The following is a 26,199-nucleotide window of genomic DNA, read 5'->3' on the forward strand; positions in this document are numbered from 1 at the left end:
TCAACAACCAGTGAACACTTAGAACAAGAAAAGGTTAGGGACAGAGGGCCATAGAGATCATCTATGCCCAGCTAAGAGCATGGGATTTGGAGAACTGGCTGATATCTGGCCTCTGTTGTCCTTGCTTACTCTCTGAACCACACGGAGAAAGCAAAGATGATACATCCTTTCTCACAGAGGGGTATAAGGATTAAAGAAATAACATAGATCAAGTTATCTGGAGTGTATCTGAGCTGTAATAGGCAGCAATTAAAAACTAGTAGTTGCTGTTATTGTTTATTACAAGTGATTTCCCATAGTCATCCAACTAATCAGTGCAAGCTCAGGTTTTTCGAATCCCATCATGGCTATGTCTTTGGTACTATACTATACTTCCTTCTTTTAGTGGTAGCCTTGAAAGTGAAATCATTACACTCGGAAACTTAAAGAAAGATGGTCTCACCCTGGCTGGTATGGCTCAGTGGATTGAGTGCTGGCCAGTGAACCAAAGGGTCACTGGTTCAATTCCCAGTCAGCACATATGCCAGGGTTGCAGACCAGGTCCCCAGTAGGGGGCACATGAGAGGCAACCACACATTGAGGTTTCTCTCCCTTTCTTTCTCCCTTCCCCTCTCTAAAAATAATGAATAAATAAAATATTTTTTTAAATTTACAGATTAAAAAAAAAGAAAGATGGTCTTTTCATTGACAACATTCTTTCTAACATTATTCTCATTCTCATTTGCTTGGTACTTGTCAGGGTCCCTTTCTATGATTATTGTTAAAAAGGGATGTTACCATTAAATTCCTTATGAAGCCCTTTAAATTCATCTTACTTGAAGTCTCCGGGGTGGATGCCTTTTAATAATACTTGTTTCTGTCTGTTCCAGTGGGATGTCAAAATACAGGGCCCTGGGCACTTGAAGAATTGGGGGAGAAGCAAAAAAAGACCATTAGAAACAATTTACTATTAAAGTAGGCTGATCATGTGTTTTTAGACTTTGTTAGCACAATTTTGCACCTTCTTTGTTAAATATGTCTAACCTATGGGTGGAATGTGGAGGTGAAACATCTCAAGTGGGACCCCTACCTGCAGAATTGACAAAATATTAGCCTAGATACAGGATTGAATCTCTCCTTTCCTCACTTTCTCTCCAGATTGATATTTAGAGGAAGCACTGCACAATGAAAAATGTATTGATGACAAAGTTTATTCAAACACAGAATTTGGCAGGTAAAATAGAAACTTATTGATTTATTTTCATTTCCTGAAAATGCCCCAACATAATAGAGTAAATCAGGAAAATATAGCATTAAGAAATGAAAATAATCCCTTTTAAGATTAAATAGATAGATAAATAGATAGGTGTTAGAGAGGTGATAAAGAAATGGAGCATGAGTGTATCATAGGTGTATGCAGTGCTGAGCATGGTATGTTCCTAATTAAATAGTCTCCTTAACTGGGGAAAGCCATCCCCACAAGTCGCCACTATAATGCAACATGTCAGTATTCTCTCCTGATAAAATAATGCAGGGCTAAGCTGTGTTAGGAAACAGAGAGGCTCAAGAGATCTATCATGAATTTGATTTTTAGCTTGATTATCCTGGGCCCTGGGACTACTACCATGACCAGCAGTGCATGAATGAAGTTCTTAGTTAATTGCACTTCCAATACAGAGAGAGAGTCCTTTCCTCTCAACAAACTGGAAGCATTCTGATTTCTAGATTCTTGTGTAGACTATCCTGCAGTTCTACTTTGCATTTACAATGGAAAAAATTCCTAGGTTACAACGTGTTTCTCTCCTTAAGACATTTGAATGATCACCTTAAGAACTTTGCTATGTCCTTCTTTTCTTTCAAGAGATGCCAGCATAGTTAGGGAAACAGAAATGACAGTAAAGGCAATGAAAAACATGTGGGGTTTAAAAATCCAAATAGTTTTGGCAAAATTTTCTCTAGTAGCCTGAGTACTCTGTAACTATGTATTATGATTTTAGTGATATCACCCCATTATTTGATTCTCCTGAAATGGCATAGGCCACATCAGGTAGTTATTTTCACCCCTGGTTTGTGGTTGAAGAAAACTGAGGAAGTAAATTGCCCAAAGTCATACTATTTGGTATTTGGTGGAGATGGATTTAGAATATTGGCCCCTTGAAAACGGTGGTCAAAATGCTCACCATCTCCTAGTTATTTATTTTTAATGTGATTTTCACTTCAAAACTAAGAACATTTTCCAGTTGGGACTCAAATCCATTAGAATCAGCTTTTACTATCCAGATACCAAAATCTTAACACTCTGAATAAAGGGTTTACATTAAAAAAGAAAAAAAAAGAATTCTTCAGTAAAATTAAGATGAAAATTCCCACTCCTGTCCTTAGAAAGTTGAAGAACAAAAGAACATAGGTTATAGAACCAATAAAAGGTTGTCAGTTACAGAAAGTAGCCATTCTAGGTGAGATTTTCTAGTTACTGAAATAGAATGTAAGGCTTCTGGCCAAACTGACCAATAATGGGAACTTGTTTGTGTCATTGATCCAGAACATGAAAAGAGAAAATTACATACATCTACAGGCATGTTTACACTGTGTCTGTGTACTATTCTTCCCAAGTAAGAATGTCTGTTTAATTACCATTGTGGTTGTCATAAGCACTTTACATAAGCATTTTATGTAAAATATCCCAGGATAATTTACAGCCATTTCAGGCTCAGAGATTTCTATCATAATTGGAAAAAATTCTCTTAGTTCTTCAAATAACCATGAAAAACATGGAGATTGAGAGAGGGTGACTCACCCACTCATCTGTACTGTGATAAATCAATTCCGTTTGGGGCGCTTTCCAAGTTCACTTAGAATGAACTCCTACAGTGTGGCTTTCACAACAACAAAGCCTGATGCATTACACAGTACTGGAGAGAATGATTTAAATTTAGAATCTAACTGAAACATATGATCATTACAATTTATCACACCTTTATCTAAATAATTTTAATTGTCTGACAAAGCTACTTATAAACCTTGAAAGCACTATAAACTAAGCTAAAACAAAATGATTTCTTTCTTCTCACGTGAAATGCTGAAAAGCCCTTTATGCAGTTTACATACTCACACTAATACACCCAGAATATTTACAGCTGACAAACCTTCAATCTCTCATCAAAAGGTATTCCCTTACATTTCAGTACTTTAGGAATTTTCTGAGATTACAGGGCAAGGCAGGTAAAGCTATCAATAGCTCTCTTGACACAAATACATGAATCTCATGCTGGGTTTTATGTTTACCTGCGGAATATCTCCCATACCAGGTCTCTCGCAGAGGTGGCAGCTGCCCTTCCAACGCTGGGTTCTGGTCCTGCAGTCTTGCCAAGAAATGTGCACTCTTTTCATCCAGGTTCTGATCCAATGCAAAGTCCACAGGTGCAGCTGAAGGCATTTCTTCCTCCTTGTTTTGCAGAGGGGCTACTTTGGTCACTCTAGGGTGAGCCTTTGAGGGGCTCAGGCCCATTTTACATGAAAAACAGTCAAAAGAAAAACAAGAGGGAAGTGGTGTGGGACCTTTAGTGCGGGCTGTTTTAATCAAAGTATTTCAAAAGTTGACCTATCCCTGTTTTACAAAGCAGTTGTTTCCTTCCTGACATCTTTGTAGGTCTGCTTCACCACACACTAGCCCCTCTGGCCACTTCCTGGGAGGCTGGTTTCCATGGAGACTTCCCTCCAACTCCCACTTTGCCATTTCAGACTGAGAAAATCCAGTTAAACATTGACTTGGTTATGCTACTTTCTGGAAGACTCAGTGGTAGGAATAGGACTCTCTATTGATCATTAAACAAATCTCTAACACCAGGAAGGCCATTACGGGTGACGGGGAGCAGATGTTTAGAGAAGTCTTAAACTTGACCCTTTCATTGCAGGTACCTTGAAGCTCCACCTGTAACAAAACTACCAACTAAGAATAGCTAAATTACCACTGGACTTAAGGGGATGCGTGCTAACCATTTAGGGTTTTGTTAATCTTTAATTTTAATTGAAAAATTTATCTTCAAATAGGTAAGAAAACAGAAGACTGGTTAAAATAATTTGGTTTTTCTGTCAATGACTTGAATTGCCTTTGAAGGAGATAAATACATTACAGGAGCACAGGAAGATAATAGGAATTTTTCCTAAAGACCAGAGGACAAACTTCTTGAATAAATGGTTCAAGTAAACCTTGAGTGTTAAAAAATAGTCTGTTTACTATGCTTTTAAAAATAAGGCGGGGGGAAGCACTTGAAAGAAATGTGCTAAAATATTGAGTGGGGGGTTTGAATGATGAAATTATGGGTGATTATTATTTTATTTTTTATGCTTAGAAACATACTCACCTTCAAGTTCTAATTGTTCATGGACATAGAGGACATGTTTTTATCACATCCCTGAAGAGAAGTTCATTTTTGAAAATTTTATTACTAAGAGTCTAACATGGGTTTGGAAAATCTTGATAACCAATAGAGTTCATTTAAAAAGATGTTAGAGTTTCATTTTTTTCCCCATTTAACTCCCTTTTTATTTTACAACAATGTTATCTGTGGCAAAGAGCCTTGTCAGAAAGAATCATATATTAACAGTATTTGAATACTATTTAGTCAGGTTTATTTTTGGATACAATCAGTTTACATATTTCTAAGGTCAAGGAAAAGCATTGCAAACTAACAGATGAACGAGGAATGATATGGGGAACTGTGGACTTTGTGCATCTAGACCAGTGAGAGGAATTCAACTCTCATATTTTGCTTTACTATTGTCTAATTTTGAGAGACTATATGTGGGGAGAGTATCAGCCTGTGCAGAGGACATCGGTTAGTTGTAGAGGAAATTATTTTTAAAATGGAGATTCACATTATGTTCATTCCCATTTTTATTATTAGCCACCGCCATGCTTTGTAACTTGCAAAGACTTAACTACTCAGCGCCTCAATTTCCTCATCTTTATAATGGGGTTAACACCTATGAATGGCAACAAACTGATTCCATTTATAGCTCTTAGAATAATATCTGACATACGATAAGCTCAGAGTAAACTTTAGCCATCATTCTCCTCCGGAGGGGGTATTGCTACATGTCTACATGCAGTGGGATAGTCCCTGTTTCCCACTGGTCAGAGTCCATTAAGTTAGACATATTCCTTACAAAAGAGTTTATACCTACGTATCGAAAAGACCAGTGAAGAAAGGGTAAATTAGTTGTGTCTATTTAACAACAGCACTTGTGGACTAGCATTTAAAAAGTGCTCATGTGTTGGAAGAATTTTTGTTAAAATAATGATAAAAAATAATTTCAGGCCCTGAGCTGGTGTAGCTCAGTGGATTGAGCGCAGAACCAAAAGATTGCGGTTTGATTCCCAGTCACAGGGCACATGCCTGGGTTGCAGGCCAGTTCCTAGCAAGGGCCAGTTCCCAGCAGGGGACACACCGGAAGCAACCATACATTGATGTTTCTCCTCCTCTCTCCTTCCCTTCCCTTCTAAAGATAAATAAATAAAATTTTTAAAAAGTCTATTCATTAAAAAATAATAATAATTTCATGTTCATTAAAAGAGGGAAAGGAAAATTGGATGTCACCTACAGAGCTATATATAAGATATAGTTTCTTAACCACAACAGCTGAAAACATTAAAAAGCTCTCACCCACCATAATCTTGCCTGCTCCTCAGATTATCTGTGATATTTTATAATGGTCCCTTCCCAGTTCAAAATGGTTATAAATAATGCATTATTGTGTGTAAAAGATGATAAAATCTGATGTTATTTTTAATTGTCAGAGCTCATGAATATGAAATAAGAATATCCGTTTATAAGTTTCTTAAAATAAGGCCAATAAAAGATTCATTCGGGTTTTCTAAAGCTGAGGGTAGTGCTCAGAGAAAACTGCATTAAGACGCAGGGCACAGAGGAAAGAGAAGTTGGTGGGGGAAGGAGCAGGAAGTGACAGCCCTGTGAACTATTCCACAGATTGAGGGACAAAAGCCACCAGTTTGCAGTGGCAACACTGACCACCTGACCGTGGAGTTCCCAAGGAATGTCCCTGCATAAGCTCCCAGCACTCAGAGCTTTCTTGCTTCATGTAGAGAACGCCTTCCTTCTAGGTGTGGAGTGAGCTCAGCACCGATTATCCCCACTCCCAACCTTCACTTTAGCCTTTCCACCCAAAGGGGAGGGACAAAGCTACAAAGATGCTTTCTCAACCAGAAATCTCTGCTTTTGTTCTCGGTTCACTCTTAACTTGGGCAAAACTGGTAAGGAAGCTTCTTTAATGGATTTAAATTCTATAGTAAACTCAATGCATGGTCATAGATGTGTGGATTTTTCTGCTCTCTTATCTAATAGGAGAAACTTTACCTTTGGGCGATGGAGGGCTTTAAGTATAAGTTTGGTACCAGAGTGTGGTGTAGTGCCAGCAAAACGAAAGCACCACCCCCCCAGCCAGTCCTGCCCCATCTCTTGTGTGGAAAAGTTACTTATCTTTGTTCATAGGATTGTGATTTGATTAGCTCTTGCCTTAGTTTTTTTCATGGACTTGCCAGGCTCACCCACTCTCTCTGGATAAGGTACCTCTTGGAGATACGGAACCTGAGGGAAGAAAGGTAGATTTTTGTGCTGGTAGCTCACCAGTACTATGTGAATCAAACAGGTAATGATGGTGACTGCAATAGCAGTAGCAGTAGCAGTGAGTTCTAAGCAGCCACAGGCAATGCAGAACCACACAAATGCTCAATGGCTGTGTACATTCATGAATAATAAATTTAAAATTTTAAACAACCTGATAATAGAGAAATGTTTTTTAATGGGCTATGGATATATACATTCAGATGTTTTATAGAAGGCAGGTTATAAATGCCCAGGTGATTTTTGTTAGGATAGGAAGGTGGTGCTCTGGAGTGAGGTTGGTTAAATTGCCTTTTGATCCATTAAGCATATGGTTTTCTTGAAAAGGGTTCAGATAGAATTAAAAACAACGTGCGTATGAATATTCCTTAGGGTTGGAAGTAATTTCACACATGGGTTCATTACTATGCACTGACCATCCAGAAAGTGGGGTTTAAATCCTGTCTTTACAGGATCCTTAAATTATGCTGCTAAAAGTGTTATAGCCTTTTCTGCAATTGATCTGAAATGGATAAGCCATCGCCGGAGGCTGTTCAGCAATGGGAATTATGTGTTTGGATGCCAGCTAGGCAGAGTAGATGTACCACCAAACCTTACTTTTCCTCCCGGTGATTATTTCCCTCTATCTTTGTCCATGCATCGGGTGGGAGGGGGACGGTGTCACTAGACCTTGGTTTGGAATTGCTGAAGCAAAACAAATGAAAAACAGTGAATTGAATCTTCTTGTATAAACTGTTCAATGAGATCATTTGAACTATCTCTTTACCCTTTAAGAGCAGTCTGCAAGTGCATTATTGAATTAAATGCTAAAACCAAACCACCACGTACCTGCTACTCTGCAGACAGCCAGTGCATGAGTTTCTTAAAATGCATTGCTGATAGGTTTAACTTAGGCCAAAGAATTTTTCTGTATTTTATTTCTTATTGGGAGCACATCAACCTTTGACTAATGACCTAAGGCTTCCCTTTGGCTTCATTTCCTCTTTGATTCTGTTTATTCCCCATCAAATGTAACGCCATTCTCACTGCTCTGGCCTCGGTCTGACAGGTCCTTCCTTCTGTCCTTTCTTCTTTCCTTCCTTCCTGCAAGGTTACATTTTAACTGTTGTCCATAGATGTTTATCTCAAGAATTTGCCCTGAAATTTAATCTTTAATATATGCTACCTGTGTGGTCTAAATAGTCATTCAGCACATAGGCCTAAATCAAATAATGTGCACTTTTTTCCAAGGCAAAAGGCCTATTCTTACTGATATCTACTGAAACCAAATTTTGAGTTTCTCTTTTTTTTTCTTAATAGAAATTTAACTGTGGACCCAGAGGTGAAAATGTGAACTTTAAATTTTAAGATAGCATAAAAACAGGGTGGAGAGGAGTAGAGCGAACTCCATGTCCCAAAGTTCAGGGTGGTCCAAGGTGGTCCAGAGTGAAGCTTCGGTTGGTGTCACTGAACCAAATGCCAGTCTGGCCCATGCTAGTGCTGAGCTCAGAAACCTGTTCTCAGTGGGTGTAGACTGCATTCACTCTGGGGTCTGCCCAAATCAGGATTTTGGTTTTTAAAAATGATTTTTAAAAAATTGCTTTGAGATGAAATTTAGAGGATACCAAATAAAGAGACCTTCCCCAAAGATTTCCCTTCCCCTTAATTCCCTCTTTTATTCCTTTTATTTCCCATCAAATGCAACTCCAAGACACATGGAGGTACTGCCCTCACTGCTCTGGCACGCTGCCTTCATTTGTCCAGGTGGCCAGGAACCCTGATCTGGCCCAGGTCACTTGGCAATGTGACGAGTAGAGAGGCTTCCTGTTACCTGTGACTGAGCTCTGGCCAGTGTCGTCAGGTGGCCACTCTGACCCTGTTTATTGCTTTCTTCCTGTGCAGAAATGATGTGTTTGTGATGACATCCAATTTTAACTCCGTGATCTCTTTTGGGATTCTGTAGGGGCAGCTTTCTACTTTTCATATCTCTTCCTTCCTTCCTTCCTTCCTTCCTTCCTTCCTTCCTTCCTTCCTTCCTTCCTTCCTTCCTTCCTTCCTTCCTTCCTTCCTTCCTCCTTTCTTTCCTAATATAAACAAAAAACAAATCAACAAGATTTCCGAACAAAGGAATAGAATCACAGAATTTTGCTAATATTAAATTAGCTTCCTTGCTCCCAACTTGTAGCTTAATAAAGGACACAGATCTTGGAATATCTTGCTTTAGAACAAAAAAGTAATAAAACAATAGGCTCAGTCTATTTTATCTGCTTCTCATAAAAAGAGCAAAATGTTGCCCAGAAGTGTGAGGGGTCTCAGCTGCTACTTGAATGATTTTCCCAAAGGCCTTCCATCATAACACCACTGGGACCCAAATTCTTTCTGCAGTTGTTCTAAGAACAGTGCTCAAAGTTTTTCCAATGGTTTGCTAGCAGCTGCCCAATCTTATGCTCGTGGCTTGTTCTGGGTCTTGTTAGCATGCTCATGGGCACTGCCATTGAGATAAAGCAGGGGCAGAGGATTCTTTATTAGAGTTGTGCAGCTTTCTGCTGGTCTTTCCCAGGGCTTGCTCCGTTATCCTGCGGAAGTTCCCTGGCACTGTGCTCACAGGCAGCCAGGTGCTCCCTTCGATCTCCATTTCCTCTAGACATTTCCTGCTACAAGTGGCATGATGCCCTCTCTTGGATTTTACTCCTAGACTTCAGACACCTCCAAGCAGAAAGCAGTAGTGAATTTCTAGGTAATTGTTTGCAGCTGGGGTGGCTGCAATGTGTGGGCACTGTGTAATGAGGGACTCTGGGCCTACCTTCAACTTCCTTGCCTGTTGCTCCTGGTGGGAAGCAGGGGGAGGAGTTGCAGAGCAGGGTGGGGAGGCTGTTGTCTGGGGCCGCTGGAGGGAGCCCACTGTGATGGCCACTACATGGGGAGTGTCTGATGTGACTGAGACACAACACTTACTATTCTGGCACATAGGCACAGAGTGGGACAGAACTAGCCATCCTAGAATGACACCAACAGCTGCAGCTTAGTGAACATGCCAAAGGCTTCCTGCTGCTCTTGGAGTAAACTCCAGCCTCACCTGCATGGTGTCCCGGGTGCCCTCAGACAAAGCTGGCAGTGCAAGTGGTATATTTGGGGGGTGATCCTAGAAAACTCAGGGGGCAGAAAACTCAGGGGACAGGTGGGGAAGAGAAAAAAAAGCTAACAAATCTAGTTTATTAGTTTTTAGTTAGTTTATTTAGTTAGTTTATTTAGTTAGTCTAATTAGTTTATTAGTTATCTAGTTTGTTTCAACATGAGTAGAACTTGTTTCTGCTGTAGATTTCTGGGAAACACCTCATAGATATCCCACCAGAAGGGTGAGGGAGCTGAGACATCCGTACCCCATCCTGTCTGACACTGGTTGAGAAATGCTGAGGGGAAGGGGTTTCTGTGTGTGTGTGTGTGTGTGTGTGTGTGTGTGTGTGTGTGTGTGTGTGAATTTCCCGGCACTTCTATCTGGGCACACTCTTGAGTCAGAATGGACCCTAGCAGTGAGAGAAGTCCCAGGACACAGTGACAAGTGCTGGCCATCTGGTCTGAAATAGTAAAAGCCCAGGAGACTGGGCAGGGAATCAACAGTGTCTACTACGATGCTCTTCCACAGTCCCGCACAGGCAGGCCTTTGGTGACCATTCCAGCCTTGGCTCAGGAAGACAGACTATATAGGACATTTAGGTTTGGGGAGATGACATTCTCAGTAGGGTGGGTTAGGCATCATTATGTAAAGAAGTCACTACGTGGTAAGTAGGAAGGCCATGATAGCACCAAGCTGCAGGCCATTCCATAGGAACAGGTCAGTTCATACATAGATCTCTGGTATGATACCAATGGTTGCCAGTTTTGAGTACCCAGTGTGCCCAGGTACGGTGCTAAAGGCTTTCATGCATCTTCTCAGCTATCTTTACAACCTGCCTGGAACGTAGAATGTGTCACTTTCTTTTTGCAGGGAAGGAAATAAGGCTCAGAGGAGTTCAGTAACTTGTCCCCAGGCCCATAAGCAGTAAAGACAAGATGTAAGCCCCCCGAAACCGTCTGACTCCCAGCCTCTTGTTTTGTTTTCAGTTGTTATATATCTAAAATGTCAAACATTTTTATCTAAAGCAATCCTCCCACCTTTTACATGTCACTAGGTTGTTGAAGAGACTGTGGAATCAGTTGACCTGTGGACCTGATGGTGTCCTCTTGGTGTCATTGAACTTGTTCCTCCAGCCCTTGGGCTTTCTGTAAAGTGAGAGTTAGGTCTGGAGGCTTGGTAGATAGAGACCAAGCCCTGTCTCAATCTTTCAGAGACCCTGATTCGATTCTAGTTGGTCTAGTTGGGCTGTATATGGTGCATTGCATCTATGGGGAGGTTGCATGCTAAAACTGGGTTTAGGAGGTGATGGTAAGATGCTCACCCCGCCACATTGTAAAGCTGCTTTTCCCACTTAAAATTAGTAAGTAATCATCCATGGGGTGATACTTTTAATGCCTCTACTGTTAACCATAATATAATAGAGATATCTCAACCCAGAAGTTTCAAGTTAGATGGGACCATGCCAAATCTGACTTCCACCAAGGTGCCAAGTGTAAACTAACAGATGAGTATCAGACTTCAGACTGCCTCAGACTTTGTTTTAAAATAAATGGAAAAGAGGCAGGATGTGCCTCCTTCGTGTTTCCCTAGACCTAGCCATGGTAGAGGCTTTAAGACCTTATCTTTTCTGTTTCCATGTGGAGAGAACAGGCAGGCCCTGAGGGCTGCAGAGGTTGACCACCGAGTAGGTTGGGACAGTTTTGGCACAGAACCAAGGACAACGGCAAGGCTCCTGACTTCCTGCCACGGCCAGCCAGGTGCAAGGGTGTCCTCTCCTTTCCTGAACTTGCCCAGATTCACTCCAAATGAAGCCGGACCCTGCTTTGTCTCTCATGCCAGCCTCCTCAGGTCCTGGATGAACAAAGACACGGTCAGTTTCCATTTCCAATTATGTCAAATGGTTCTATTATGTAATCAGATCTAGATGAGGCCCAGAATAGACCCCAAATCACCAAGTGATCTGATGACATTCCTACGCACTCTGTTCTCATTAATACTCTCCCTGGCCTGGTGAGCTATCTGACACCATCCAGATGTTCCCTGGGGCCGGAACTCTACAGGGAAAGCCCAAGGCTGAATTGCTACAGCTGCTTTTTGGGGGGCCAGAGGCAGGCTCCTCTGGCTGTGCCTGTCATTTTTGCTGCACTGTCATTATATTTCCTTGACATCTGGGTCCAGAGAGAAAGGTCATGGGCCCTTCCACTCTGAAAAAGTGAGATACAACCAATAATAATTGTGGTTTTTCCTAAAGGGCAAGCACAGTGGCTTGGAGCATGTCAATGCTGGGCTAGCCCACTCAGAAAAGACTCCTAATGTCCTTTCCCCAACCCCCAAATATTGCCGGGTTAGCAATGGACCCATGCACATACCCTAACAGAGAAAAATAGTTGCCCAGACTTTTGGAAGTTGAAGTTTAGAGGTTTAAGGTTCAGGAAGACTGCTCTGTATTTGGAGGGGCAGAACCCTAGGAAACAATGCCTCAAAGTTAGGTCCAGAGCCAAGAGGTGGCCAGCTCAATGTCACAGTGGGGTGAGAACATGCCACAGTCTAGAGACAGGACTAGATTTCAGGTCTAGTGAAGAAAAATCCTATATGAGAGAACTTATAATTTTTGTTCTTGCCAAAAAAATTTTTAAATTTATTTTATTGATTATGCTATTACAGTTGCCCAATTTCCCCCCCTTTGCCACTCTCTGCCTAGTGCCCTCATTCCCTCTAGCAATCTCTCCCTTAATTCACGTCCATGGGTCATGCATATAAGTTCTTTGGCTTTTTCATTTTTTTAACTATTCTAAACTTCCCCCCATCTGTTTTGTACCTACCATTTATGCTTCTTAGTCCCTGCACCTTTTCTCCTATTCTTCCCTTTCCTCCTCCCAGCTGATAACTCTCCACATCTATTCTGTTCCTGTTTTGCTTATTTACTTAGTTTGTTTTTTAGATTCAGTTGTTGATAGTTGTGAATTTGTTGCAATTTTAGTGTTCATAGTTTTGATCTTCACTTTCTTAAATAAGTCCCTTAACATTTCGTGTAATAATGGCTTGGTGATGATGAACTCCTTTAACTTTACCTTGTCTGGGAAACACTTTATCTGCCCTTCCATTCTAAATGATAGCTGCTGGACAGACTAATCTAGGTTGTAGGTCCTTCCTTTTCATCACATTGAATACTTCTTGCCAGTCCCTTCTTGCCTGCAAAGTTTCTTTTGAGAAATCAGCTGACAGTCTTATGGTCACTCCTTCGTAGGTAACTCTGCTTTTCTCTTGGGGCTTTTAAAATTCTTTGTTCATCTTTAACCTTTGGTATTTCAATTATGATGTGTCTTGGTGTGGTCCTCTTTGGGTCCAACTTGTTTGGGACTCTCTGTGCTTCCTGGACTTCTATGTCTATTTCCTTCATGACATTAGGAAAGTTTTCTTTCATTATTTTTTCAAATAAGTTTTCAATTTCCCACTCTTCCTTTTCTCTATCTGGCACCCCTATAATTCGGATGTTGGTACATTCAAAGATGTCCCAGAGGCTCCTTAGCCTATCCTCATTTTTTAATTATTTTTTCTTTTTGCTTTTCTGGTTGAATGCTTATTTCTTGCTTATGACCCAAATTTGTTGATTTGAATCTTGGCTTCATCCCCTCCACTGATGGTTCCTTGTAGATTTTTCTTTATTTCACTTAATGTAAGCTTTATTTTTGCCTGGGTCTTTTTTATGCTGTTGCCATACTCAGTGAGTTCTTTCAACATCCTAATAACCAGTGTTTTGAACTCTGTATCTGATAGGTTGGTTATCTACATTTTGTTTAGCTATTATTCTGGAGTTTTGTTCTGTTCTTTCATATGGCCATATTTCTTTGTCTCCTCAATTTGAGGAGACAAAGCCTCCTTGTATTTGTTTTTGTGTATTAGGTAGAGTTTCTTTGACTCCCTGTCTTAATAGTATGACCTACTATAGAAAAGACACCTATAAATTATATGGGGCAGAACCCTAGAAAATTGTCAGAATGGGGCAACCCGCTTCATTGCTTTTTTGGTTCTGCATGGGGAGAGGGTTCAGAGAGGGGATGATGCGTTGTCCTCCACACTGGAAGAAGAAGAGCTGTCTTGGGCCACACATTAAATACACAAACACTAACAAAAACTGATGAGCAAAACAAATACCTTTAAGTAAATTTATGATTTTGTGTTGGGCTACATATATAGCCATCCTAGGCCACATGTGGCCCATGGGCTACAGTTTGGACACCCTCTCTGAACCCTCTCTCTTCTGCCTGGATTCCGGGGAAAGAACTCTGAGTTTCTAATTAGTGCCTGATCTTCAAAATAGCATAAAGAAAAAAATCCTTAAGTTCTCATTAAGTTTCTAATAAGTTTTATTATAAGCACAAAGAAGAAAAGCAGTGATCATTCCACATCTTGCAGCTGTTAGTCTGTAACTGTCTTCATCATCATGTATATTGTAAAGATTCAAGGGAAGCATTTTTGAGTCCCTCCATTAGGAGAAGATCATGGATGTGATAACCGCTTGGCAAACACCAAAATGCACATTGGTGGATATGTGCCGTGAGGACTGTGGTGTGCCCCCTGCCCAGAAATCTGAACATCTTTCCTTGTCACAGCTGGTTGGTGCTGCATCTATCCTGACCACTCAGTTGCAGGCTTTACTTCCATGTCTGGCCCTTTCACCAGACTGCTAACGAGGACATCTGTCTTGGCGAGGTTAGAGGCCTCTGCACTTAAAACAGGGAAAATGTTCTCCATTATATTTCATAGCCTTTAAATGGACATGATCTCCAGCTGCTACTGAGCTGGATCTACCAGCCTATTGGCCTGGAGCTACTATTTCCTGTGTTTGAACACCTGTGATGAGGTGCCATAACAGAAGATGGAAAAATCAATTACATTGCAAGTATGAAACTGAGTGAAATCTCTCCACATAGTCATGGTGATTTATGATCCTCTTGTGTTAAGCAATACTTACCCCAATTCCAGTAGAACAGAAGAACTTGGAACACACCCTCAAAATGGGTTTAACCTACGAACCATGTGGCCCTTGTGCTTAGAAAGTTCTCCATTTGGTTCCTGACTTTCTCTGCAGGGATGGCAGTTGTTTCTTTTTGCCATTTTTCCTTCTTCTCCATAATCAACAAGCACTCCAATCAACTTTTTAGTGCCCCACTTTGACATATGGACAGAGAAGGCTCGCCAGACGTGTGGAAAAGACCTCTAATATGAAAGATAGAGACTAAAACAAAGAAACAAACAAAAACAAATTGGCAGAAACAGAGACAATGCAGGCAGGAGAAAACTGAAGAAAAAATCAACAACTTTCTATTCACAAACATTGAGGAGAGTATTTACCATCCATGAAACAAGACTGCAGATACTATATTTTTTCTTTTAAAAAGGACATCCAGAGAGCAAAAAAAGAGTGCTTAGAAATTAAAAACATCATAGAGAAAAAGTTTTAACTCCATAGAAATTTTGGAAAATTAATTTCTGCAAAATATAAAGGGGAAAAGATAGGGAGATAAAAATGGAGAACCAACAAAACAGAGTGAGAGGAGAGGAGAAAGAGAAAGAGAGAGAGAGAGAGAAACAGAGGGGAGGAAGTAATCACAGAAATTATTTATGAAAATCTCCTGGAACTGAAAGGGTATATTGAGTACCAAGCACAATGGATGAAAGTACTAAGTCCAGCCATTGTGAGCTTTTAGAGCAGCAGTTCCCAACCTTTTTAGCGCCAGGGACTGATTTTCCCACGAATGAGGGTGGAGGGTGGAGGTGGTCAGGAGGTGGACCTCAGGTGAGCTTCCCTCACTGCTCAGTTCCTAACAGGCCCTGAGGTCAGGATCCCCTGTTTTAGAGGACATGGGACAAAGAGAAAATCCTAAAAGCTTCTGACAAAAACCAATTTAAATTTTCTTTTTCTTTTTTTTTTAGAATTTATATTTATCTTTAGAGGGGAAGGGAAGGAGAGAGGGAGAGAAACATACCCGTTCTGAGGGAACCTGCTCAACCCTATCTGACTTTACCACCAGGGCTAAAAAACTCAAGTTTTAAACCAAGGTTCAGAATGGTACTAAGCTTCTCTACAGAATTCTCAGAAGCTAAAATACAATGTTTGAGGGCACTGAAACTTGCTTAATAACAAGCACACTTCAGTATGAAAGTTTAATAAGGACCTCTCGGGTATGCCATGTCTCAAAGAATTTACCTGATATACACCCTTTCTTTGGAAGATAATGGTGGATATAACCTACCAAAACAAATGAGTAAATGAAGTGAGATAAAACCTGGGATCCAGGAAAATGTGACTCAATGTAAGTGATGGACAAAAAACATGCCAAAGATGAAGTTGGAAGGAAAATCCAAGATGACCGCTGTGTAACAAGCATGCAGCAACTAGTCCACCTTGCAGCCAGCCAGAAGGCTCAAGGAGAGATTTTTTTCAGGATGAAATTGATAACTATTGATTTTTCTCTTCTCCATTCTCCCTGCTTCTTTTCCTTGTCTTTCCCCCTACCTTTTTCTTCTTCTTTAAAAATTTTTGGCATAAAATAGTTTGTCTTAATTTCGAAAGTACTGCTTGATCGCCACAGGATATCAAACAAAATACCAACAATAGCAAACATTAATCAAGTGCTTGCTGCATGTCAAGTGCCCTGAAGCACATTTCATGGCTTATCTCAATCTTCATCTTAACCCTGTGAGGTTGGAACTATTCTGATCTCATTCTCAGAGGAGGGAATGAGGGACAGAAGTTAAGAACTTGCCCAGTGACCCACATAAGAAGTGGTAGGATTGGGATTTGAACCTAGTCTGACTCCAGAGCCTGTGATTTTGACCATTGTTAAATGTATTAAAGGAAATGTTAAATTCTCTCCCCTTGCTTCAAATCCATGACATAGTTCTTGATTACAGTTTGGTGTGAGTATTGTCCTACTTTTTCATGTTCATATGAATATATGAACATATATATGAGTTTTTCCTTTAAAAAATGAACCATATTGCATGTTTCTATTTGAATTCAATGTTATTGAATGCACAGTTTGTGCTTAGCACCATGCTAGGTATTGGGATGAAAAGAGTCATATAGTCTCAATTTATAAGGATCTCTTAGATTAATAAATTGAATATTCTGGTTTATTGAGAGTTATTGTCATAAATACTTTTTTTCAAAGAACTGGGGTATAATGAACATACTTTTCTTTGATTCAGATACCACTTTACACTCTTGAAATACCTTTGCCTTTTTAGTGTAAACACCAGATAGTCTTGAATAATACAGCAAAAAATTCTGTTATTTGAATTTTCAGGTGTTTAAATTCCAGGGAAATACGTCTATAGAATGCATTTAATCAGCCTCTCTGCCAACACTCTTCTCATAAATGCATCCACCCCATGGCCTCGGTCTGTGCCAATGTGGTATCATTTAACTTGGCCCCAGGCCAGATCCCATGTAATCTTTTTAAAAGGCCTACATAATGTTGTCTAGGTTGTTGGTATATCTAACTCTTGGACTAGTGACAAACTGTTCAGTCTGTCTAGCAGAGATTTTGCTTCATCACCCCACCCATGAAAAGATTAAATGATAAGGAGTAAAAAATAAAGCTCGTTTAGTCAAAGACAAATTGTTGGCTTGGGATGTTGCTCGTCTGCTGGGTGCAGCAATGAGAAAGTAGGGAGAAATGAGGGAGATTTTGCAATTGATATGCCTTGAGAACTGCTAAGGTTTTTCTTATATGTGTCCGTGACGCTCAGAGACAGAGCTCAACTTACGGCTGTTATTATTGGAACCTGAAGATTGTCTCCTTGAAATTACTTGTCTTGAAGGTAACTATCGACCTGTAAATCTGGGTACACATCCTCATTTGTAATCTTTATCCTGTATAGCTTTCCTACAGTCTTGAATTTCATCTGATAACAAGAGAAAAATTATTGATGTTAAATTGTATGACAGAGTAAGATACAGATCAGTCTCCAGTTCTTTATCTGTAGAGTGCAGTATTCTACTGCCGGTGGTGGTGGCCAATTTCAGGTCAGGGAATATATCAGATCTCCCGAACAGCAGTTGAAATATGATCTCTTCATTACGACTGATGTTCCTGCATCTGGGAGCATGTTTACTGGCTTTAATACAGTTCCAGAGGCTGCTGCTGAACAACTGTGATTGCAATCTATGGATGATTTGTAGAGAAGAGTGTCTGAGCATGCTCATGTTGCAACAATTTATTCTGCTTCTTTTTCTTCCTGATCAACTTTATTAACAAAGAAGAGCTTACAAACAGTAAAACACATTTTAAGTGTACATTTCAACAAGTTTAGACACTTGTATACATCTTTGTAACTACCATCTCAATCAATGTGCAGAATATGTGCTCCAACCTAGTCACTCTTTTCTTCATTTCCCACACCCTTAGCCTCAGGCAACTGTAGATCTGCTTTTGTCCTTATAGGTTAGATTTGTTCTTTCTAGAGTTTCATGTAAATGGAACCATATGGTACATATTCTTTTGTGCCCATCTTCTATATAGTTCAGCATAAGGATTTCAAGATTCATTCACATTGCTGTATGTTTATTTCACGTATGTGCAATTTATTTCTTTTTTATGTTAAGCCATGTTCCATTGCACAAATATGCCACAACTTATTTACCAATTCACCTGTTGATGGGATTGTTTGGGGTTGTTTCCGATCATTGGCTATTATGGCTAGAACTGCTATGACCATTGTGTACAGGTCTTCATGTGGACACACGAGAAAAGTTTTATTTCTCTTGGGTAAATGTGTAAAAGTAGAGTTGCTGAGCCACATGTTGAATGTGTGTTTAACTTCTTAAGAAACTCATTTTTCACAGTGGTGTACCATTTTACATTCCCAGCAATAATATGTGAGAGTTTCAGCTGTTCCACATCCTTGAGAACATTTGGTATTTTCAGCCATGTAAACTTTAGCCACTCTGGTGGGTGTAATTTTAATGTGGATTTTCATTTGCTTACTTTATATCCACCTATCTTCTTTGATGAAATAATCTGTTCAAATTTTTTGACCACTTAAAATCTCTGTTTTTGCCCATTAAATTTTTTTTGTTCTTCTTGCTCTTGAGTTCTAAATGCTCTTTATGTATTCTGGATAAACGTATTTCATTAGATAGATGCTTTGCAATATTTTCTCTCAAACTGGGTTTGCCTTTCAATTTTCTTAAAGGCGTCTTTTGTAAAGCAACAGTTTTTAAACTCCAGTGAATTCAAAGCTTTCAAATTTGTTTATAGTTTTGCTTTGTATATTCTGAGAAATCTCTGCCTGTTTTGTTACTTAAAAAATCTTTCTTTTACTGGTCAAAATGAATTATTCATAGATGATAAGACTATGTTCTTAGAAAGGTCAAGGCAATCAATAATTATGAGAGATGATGAGAAAATTAAATAAGATGACCGGAATGAGATGCAGATCACAGCTGTCTTGTTTTAGCCAGGGAGCTGGCAGGAAGGCCAATGTATTCAAGAAGATGACTGAAGTGACTATTTACTCAGGAGTGGGTAGGGTTCAGCACTCAATGTCTAACAGCAGCAGGAAGCCATTACTAAGCCTAGGCTTGAAGAACTCAAAAGAAAGATCCAGTTTCTAGAGAAACTTAGAGCTATAGCAGAGGTCCACCTGATGGGAGCTATAGTCTTTGGTAGAGTAATGCAGATACTGTCAACCCACGACCTAGCAGGGAGGGAGTCTGGTAAATAAACACTTCAGTCCTCTCTCCTCCCATCCTTTGAATCTTCTGCCAGTGCTTCCCATTGGCCAAACTCAACTGGAAGCCAGATGGTAAGGAAGGCCAACCGACATAGTAAGTAAAAATTGGGCTCTCAGAGATTAATGTTGGCTCATTGGCATGAAGAATCCAAATCAACTAGAGGATAATCCCAACTTCCAAAGTAATGGAGCCCAGACTATGTTTATTGGTGGAATCACTTCTCTCTTGGGCAGGATGCCTTACAGAACCATTAAACTTAAGGCTGCACTATCAGCATAAAGAACCCAAACTCTCTAGGCGGGTTATTAAATCTAATAATGAGAAGAGCTATTCCCACTTCTACCCCTTGCTTCCCAGGAAATAGCATTCAGTCTATGAGGAGAGGGCACTGTATATTTGTATATTTGGTTTATTGTATTCACTCTGTCTTGTAGGAAAACACCCCATTTGCAGAATTAGACTTTAGGCTTTAAAAAACCCAATCTTGTGGCAATGGAGCTAGGGTGGCTCCTTTCAGAGAAGTCATAGAAGCTTTCTGATAACTTATGCAGATATTTAGCTGGAAACGCAAAGCTCTGAGTTCATCATTTTTTTCTCCAATCTCTCCAGCTCACTTAGAAGCAAGTAACCAACCAACTCCATAGTCCTTGTACTACATTTATACTAAAATCTTCTGTAGGAGCAACTACTTGATCATCCAAAGCCTTTACCTTCAGTAGGAATTTGGCTCTGGGTGATACAGACAGTATTTTATGTAACTTTTTGGTAACTCTATGCCATGAACTGTCTGTCTGTGTACCTTTTACCAATGAAAACATTGCCAATAACACCTTTAAAACTAGCCAATCGGAGAACCAATTCCAGATTTCCATCCTCATCCTTCTGTTCCACTGGGACCACTTATAGTATCAACAACTTTTTAATCAAGATTTGATTGAAATCTTGGCAGGAGAACAGAGTTCCTACAAGAATGATAGGGCAAGACACTGGTTGTAGGAATTGGAACTTACATTATTATGGGAAGAGGTACAGAAGTGAAGATCTGGAAGTTGTAGTGCCTCCTATGACAAGAGCCTTTCCAGATTTTACAGCAAGTTATATCTATCATCCAAAAACATCCTTCATTCCAAATCTGACCACTAGAGGAAATTGAATTCTGCCACTCTTCAGTTTGTTCCCACAGTAAAGTTAAAGACTCTGTCAGTGAGTTAAAGGGTCATTGTCTTTTTTTCCCCTTTCAGCCTGCTACATATTATTGAATCTGTTCATTCTTTCAACAAATATTTCTTAAGCATCTACTGATCTAGGAGCTGGAGAAACATTATTGAACAAAATAGGCAAAAATCCATGCTTTATGGATCTTGTATTCTAGCAAGAGAAGACTATAAACTAAGCAGTTCAATTGTTAGAGTGGGTTGGAAAATGAAGGAAAGGGTCTATTGAAAGGGAGACTGACAAGCCTGGGACCCGAATCCCCCAAAGTGGGGATTTCTGTATCTGGCCTTGATGGCCTCCCCACAGTCTTGCCCAACCTTGCCTTGCATACCTTGTCTTTCACTGCTCCCCAATGTCAGCCCCACCTTTCTATTAAACTAGTTCTTTCTCCCTCTTCTTTCAAGAAAATTGAGTGTTCCCTCCCACACAGCCATGGAAGCCACTCTGGGTGCTCCCTGAGGCCTCTCTCTTTGATTCTTCACTGGGATGCATCTTGAAGCTAAGTATTCAATGTCATAGATACCTGGCATGTCTCCTCCTTCTGTTACCAGACCCCCTTCACTTACACACAAAATTGATAGCATAGTCATTGCTTTGGATCTGGATTTGCAAATTTATGTTTTCCATGGGGTGTGTGAAGTGAAGCCACATCTTGTTTTACCAAAAAATTAAGAAAAGCGTCAGGTCCCTGGGGCACAGAGAATGTACACAGTTGGGAAATCCAAATAGGACTGGCTGCCCAAAACAGACCGAGATGGGTCAGGGCGATGGCTCGCAAGTGGAGGTCACATATTTCCCCTTGGAAAAGTTAGCAGATCTCATCCCCCACCCAAAACAGGACTGGGATATTATTCTGCCTTGGGAAGAAAGGGTGATTATCAAGGTGCAGATGGAATAAGGATGTTTCCCAGTGCCTGGAACAAGGTCAAGCTTAGTCATAGCTTCTCAACATGGTCTTAGGAAGCACATGTCCTTATATTCAGGGACCCAAGGGAGTGAGAAGTGTTCTGCAAGGTGTGCTTGTAAGGTCTAGAGGCAGCATGTGTTCTGAATCCTTGGAAAGTATGCTCTGAAGGCTGGAATCATGTTTTGGATCTTGTCCAACCCTGTTACTCAGGGTAATTAGGGGTTACACTGCCTCATGTGCACACCAACATGAAATAGGGTGGAGCGTGGAGCTGGCTCTGGCATCATCGAATGTCTACCTCTCCCAGCGCCACCATGCCTCAGCAGTGATACCACCTGTTCTCAGAGTCTAGGAGAAGGTTCCTAGGCGAGGCAGCCAGGCTTAAGCTTCCTTTTCAGTAATATCCAATCTATTTGCACAGTGGAAGAAAACTTCAACTCCAAAGTCAACTCTCAGGAAATTCTCCTGGGAGTCTAAGGGAGCAGTGTCAAGTCATAAGTACAGGATGCTTTCCTATTAATAGTTGCTATTAAATTTGTAGAGCGCTTTTAGCAGTTGTAAAGCATGTTCATGTTTACAGCTCTGGGAGTGCTTCACAAATACAGAAATGGGCTTAAAAAGGTTACCCAGGGACTATGTGGAAGCTTCAGGCTTTGACCCAGATATTCTGACCCCCCAAACCTGTGTTCTCTATACCATAGAACACTGCATTTTGCTTAATGGACTGCAAAATATTTGCCAACCATTCTTTTCTGAGAGTATTATTTTGCCTGGGAATTTGTTTACAATTCTGATGTGATGGAAATCTCTTTGTGAAATGGTAGGAAGCAGTGTGTTTTATTGGAAAGAGGAAGATTAAAATTCATGAACTTTGAATTCAATTCCCAGCTTGACTATTCAGTGGCTGTGTGACCTTGAGCCAGCTCCTTAACCTCTTTGGCCTTAGATTCTATTAAACAGGGGGTTCAAACTTGATATTTGTACTGTTTTACAGCTTCCAAGTTCTCAAGTGAACTCAGTCCTGTGGGGGAAACCATGCAGGTGCCACTGAAGACCATTTTTCTAAAAAAACAAGCTTTGTTCTGGATGTCTCATTAGGACTTAACTTTTATAAAGTCAAATAATTGGCCTAAGAGTCCTAGTGGTATCTGAATGTTTATAACTTTGTGTCTCTGTTCCCAATTACCTAGTGCTTTGTAATCGAAGAGTAGTGGTTTAAAACAATACAGATTTAGTATTTCTTATAACTCCGTGGGTTGGTGGGCTCAGCTGGGCAATTCTTCTGCTTCCTCTGGGGTCAGTCAAGTGGTTGTATTTGGTCTTAGTTGGAGCTAGAATGTCCGTGATGACCTCCCTCACATATTGGGGCCTAGATTCTGGCTGTTGGCTGAAGATCTCCACTGTGCTCAACTTGTGTCTCCAGAAGAAAAGCCCTGACTTCTTTTCTTGGCAGCTCAAGGTTTTGAAGAGGGTAAAATGCAAGTTGCAAGGTTTCTTAAGGGCTCAGTGTGGAAATTATACACCATCGCCTCTCCCATGTGCTATTGGTCGAAGCAAGTCAGAGCCACCCTGAATTCAAGAGGAAGGGAAATTGGCCCTTCCACCTCTTGATGGAACAGTGGCAAAGCCCCTTTGCAGAAGAGCGCACAGCATGCCATTTTTAGAAATGATCTGCAAAGGAAACTATGGAAGAGCTGGTGATGCAAGAGAGTAGCCCAAGGCCAGAAGACACAGGATCTTTTTAGAGTACATTCAAATCCAGGGAAAACCACAGGCTTCTGGGGTGCATTGGTAGAATGGATTAACTGTTACCAGTTGCCTGCTTCAAGTCGTCACTGTCAGCCCCAATATCTTTCTGCTCCCTTACTCCCTGCTCCTCCCCGCACTATTTCCCTGCCTCTCTCCCCGCCCCAGTCTTATTGGCTCTTCACATCTTTGTACTCCAGTTATAGTATTCTCCCCGATCCGCAGCTTCTCTTTCCATGGCCTCCATTACCCATAGTCAACTGCAGTCTGAAAACATTAGACTGGAATTTTCTGAAAAATTAAAGAAATAAACAATTCATAACTTTCAAATTACAAGCCCTTCTGAGTAACAGGATGAAATTGTGTGCTGTCCTGCTCTGCCCCGCCCAGGATATGAATCACCCCTTTGTCCAGTGTGTCCACACTATGTGCACTACCCACTTGGTCGTCACTTAGCTGCCATCTCAGTTATCAGGTCAGCTGTTGTGGTATCACTGTGCTTGTGTTCAAGTAACCTTTATTTTACTTAGTAACAACCCCAAAGTGCAAGAGTGGTGATGATGACAATTTGGATATGCCAAAGAACATGGCATATCCAAAGGAGTGCCATGGCATATCCAAGGAGTGCTTCCTTTAAATGAAAAGGTGAAAGTTCTCAACTTAAGTAAGGAAAAAAATTGTATGCTGAGGATGCTAAAGGTCTACAGTAAGAAGGGATCTTCTATCTGCGAGACTGTAAAGAAGGGAAAAAGAAATGCATGCTCGTGTTGCTCTTGCACCTCAAACTGCAGATGTTCCAGCCCCAGGGAGTGACAAGTAGTTACTCAAGACCGAAAAGGCACTAAAATAGTGGGTGGAAGACATGAACAGAAAATGTGTTTGATTGATGGCAATGTGTTGCACCAGAAAACACGGAGCCTATAAGAAGACATTAGCAAGGGATCCCCTTACACAAGTGACATCAAGCCATTTACTGCAAGTCAGGGATGGTCGCACAGATTCAGGACTGATGTGTCCTGTAAGTCTGCAGTGTCTGTACTTTCAAAGTTAAAACAAAACATACAAATAAATAAATAAAATAAAAATTGCTGGAAAGGCTGTGTCTGTTATGAGGAAGCTGCTGTCACATTCTGGCAGAGCCGAAACCTCTGGCAGAGGCTTTAGTACGCTCTGGGGTTTCAAGTGTCCTCTGGGGGTCTTGGAACCTACACCCCGAGGATAACGCGGGGACCACTGTACTTGGTTTTCTTGGGGAGGGAGTTATCTGGGGGAGAGTCCTCTTCACCAGCAACTTAAATTCCTGTGCTGATTAAACTCAAGGCTGTACCTTTTATGGATCATTTGAAACTGTGTCTTTGGAGGATCTCAGTTTGATTCCTCAGTTACAGGGTTTGTGTGTATTGTGTGTGTGTGTGTGTGTGTGTGTGTTCTCATGGGCTTGCAATGCCCCCTGTGCCACGGACCCCAACAAACTACTGTTTTACACCAAAGCTGCCCCCTTTTCACTGTTTCTATTTTCTGCCAGGCCCCTGAGGGTGTTTATGTCTGCATCCTTGGTCTAGTCTAACACCCTCAGTTTACCGGCTAGGAAAACAAGGCCCAGGGCTGGAAGGTGATTGGTCTCTCTAAATTAAAAAAAACAAACAAACCACTCAACCTTTGCTTTCTCATTATTATCTTTTTTCATCTTTTCCAAAGCCCAGTTCCTAGATAGGAAAATCAATATTTTGGGTGTCAGAAAAAGACCTATAGCCCAGATCTCTCGGTCTCCCTTCCACCACACTTTCCAATGCAGCGTGTGGGGTTGGCCTTGAACATGGGAAAGAAGAGTATCCGCTGTTCCTCAGGTGAGGCCAGCATTTTCCTGGGATTCTGTGGAATCATCTGGACTCTTCCTAAGTACAGATCTGCCTTCATGTTGTATCCTTGGAAAACTCTGAGCCAGTGAAGCTGTTTACAGATCCCCATGAATTGCTTCACTTGTTATCTTAAAGCAAATAATAAAAGCAAATGTGAAATTCAGGTGAGCAGTATTACTTTGTGTGAATGCTGCAGAATACATCTTTCATCTTGCATTGTGGACTCCTAGCGAACCGGGGTCAGGTCATTCATTTGCTTAGCATCTAGAATAATGGGAGGAAAACAGTAGGTGCTCAATAAATACTTGAAAGTCTGAGTGGATATTTTGGGGGAGTGTCCTTTAAGTGAGTTGTCTTTGCTCTTCCCATGGATCAATAGTTGGAGACTGGGTACACTTTTTTCACCTCTAAAATAAAGTTAGAAAAGACAGTCTCTTGTATTCTTCTCACGTTCAAAATTCTATAATTTTTTCATGTTATATTGGTTTAGGAAATGGAAAAAGTACTTCAGTCAAATATTTTCTGCTTCTGCATCAGTTTCTCATTGTTTGAATTTCGGAGTTTAAAGCTTCCTACTGAAAGAAGAAGAAGAGAGCCATCAGAGATTCTTGGGTTAAAGAAATGTATTGCCTTGTGGCAGCTGTTGAGTGTAGACCCCTGTGGCTCGTGTTTATTTTACGCAGCCAAATCTTGGAAGGAATGAGTTTTGGGAAAGAGAAAGCCAGAGTAGCTTATGTCCTTATAGAACTGATCAACTCTTCAAAATAGTGTTCACATAATAGATTTCAAAATAGACTTAGGGACTTATAAACTAGGAGGAACTTACTTCTAGGTTTTCCTGGATTAGGGAAACAGGCATTTCCTGAATATTCTGCTCTGAATGTGAATAGGGATGTAGTGTCTGGCATCTACCTGATATTCGGTAAAACTCTACTGAGTGAGCAAGTGCATGAGTCAGAGAATGATCTTTGCTGATTCATTCTCCTTTTCTACCTAAACAGATCTAATCA

At 40.6% G+C, this 26,199-nt stretch overlaps 1 protein-coding gene across 2 annotated transcripts in view; it reads right to left on the reverse strand.

Moving 5' to 3' along the window:
* CCDC198 (coiled-coil domain containing 198) overlaps positions 1 to 3,717 on the reverse strand; it is a 35,565-nt gene extending 31,848 nt beyond the window's left edge. The window contains exons 1-2 of one of the 2 annotated variants that reach the window (XM_053673378.1): positions 3,265 to 3,717; positions 816 to 898 (exon numbers count right to left, since the gene is read on the reverse strand). In XM_053673378.1, the coding sequence (XP_053529353.1) occupies positions 816 to 898; positions 3,265 to 3,487 (306 nt within the window). In that variant the 5' untranslated portion in view covers positions 3,488 to 3,717. The remainder of the gene's footprint in view (positions 1 to 815; positions 899 to 3,264) is intronic. The other variant, XM_053673379.1, reaches the window with a different exon arrangement.
* Positions 3,718 to 26,199: the final 22,482 nt, after the last annotated feature.

The sequence above is a fragment of the Artibeus jamaicensis genome, unplaced genomic scaffold (genome assembly GCF_021234435.1).
Source record: "Artibeus jamaicensis isolate MK-2021 breed Jamaican fruit bat unplaced genomic scaffold, CSHL_Jam_final contig_851, whole genome shotgun sequence".
NCBI classification, from domain to species: Eukaryota; Metazoa; Chordata; class Mammalia; order Chiroptera; family Phyllostomidae; genus Artibeus; species Artibeus jamaicensis.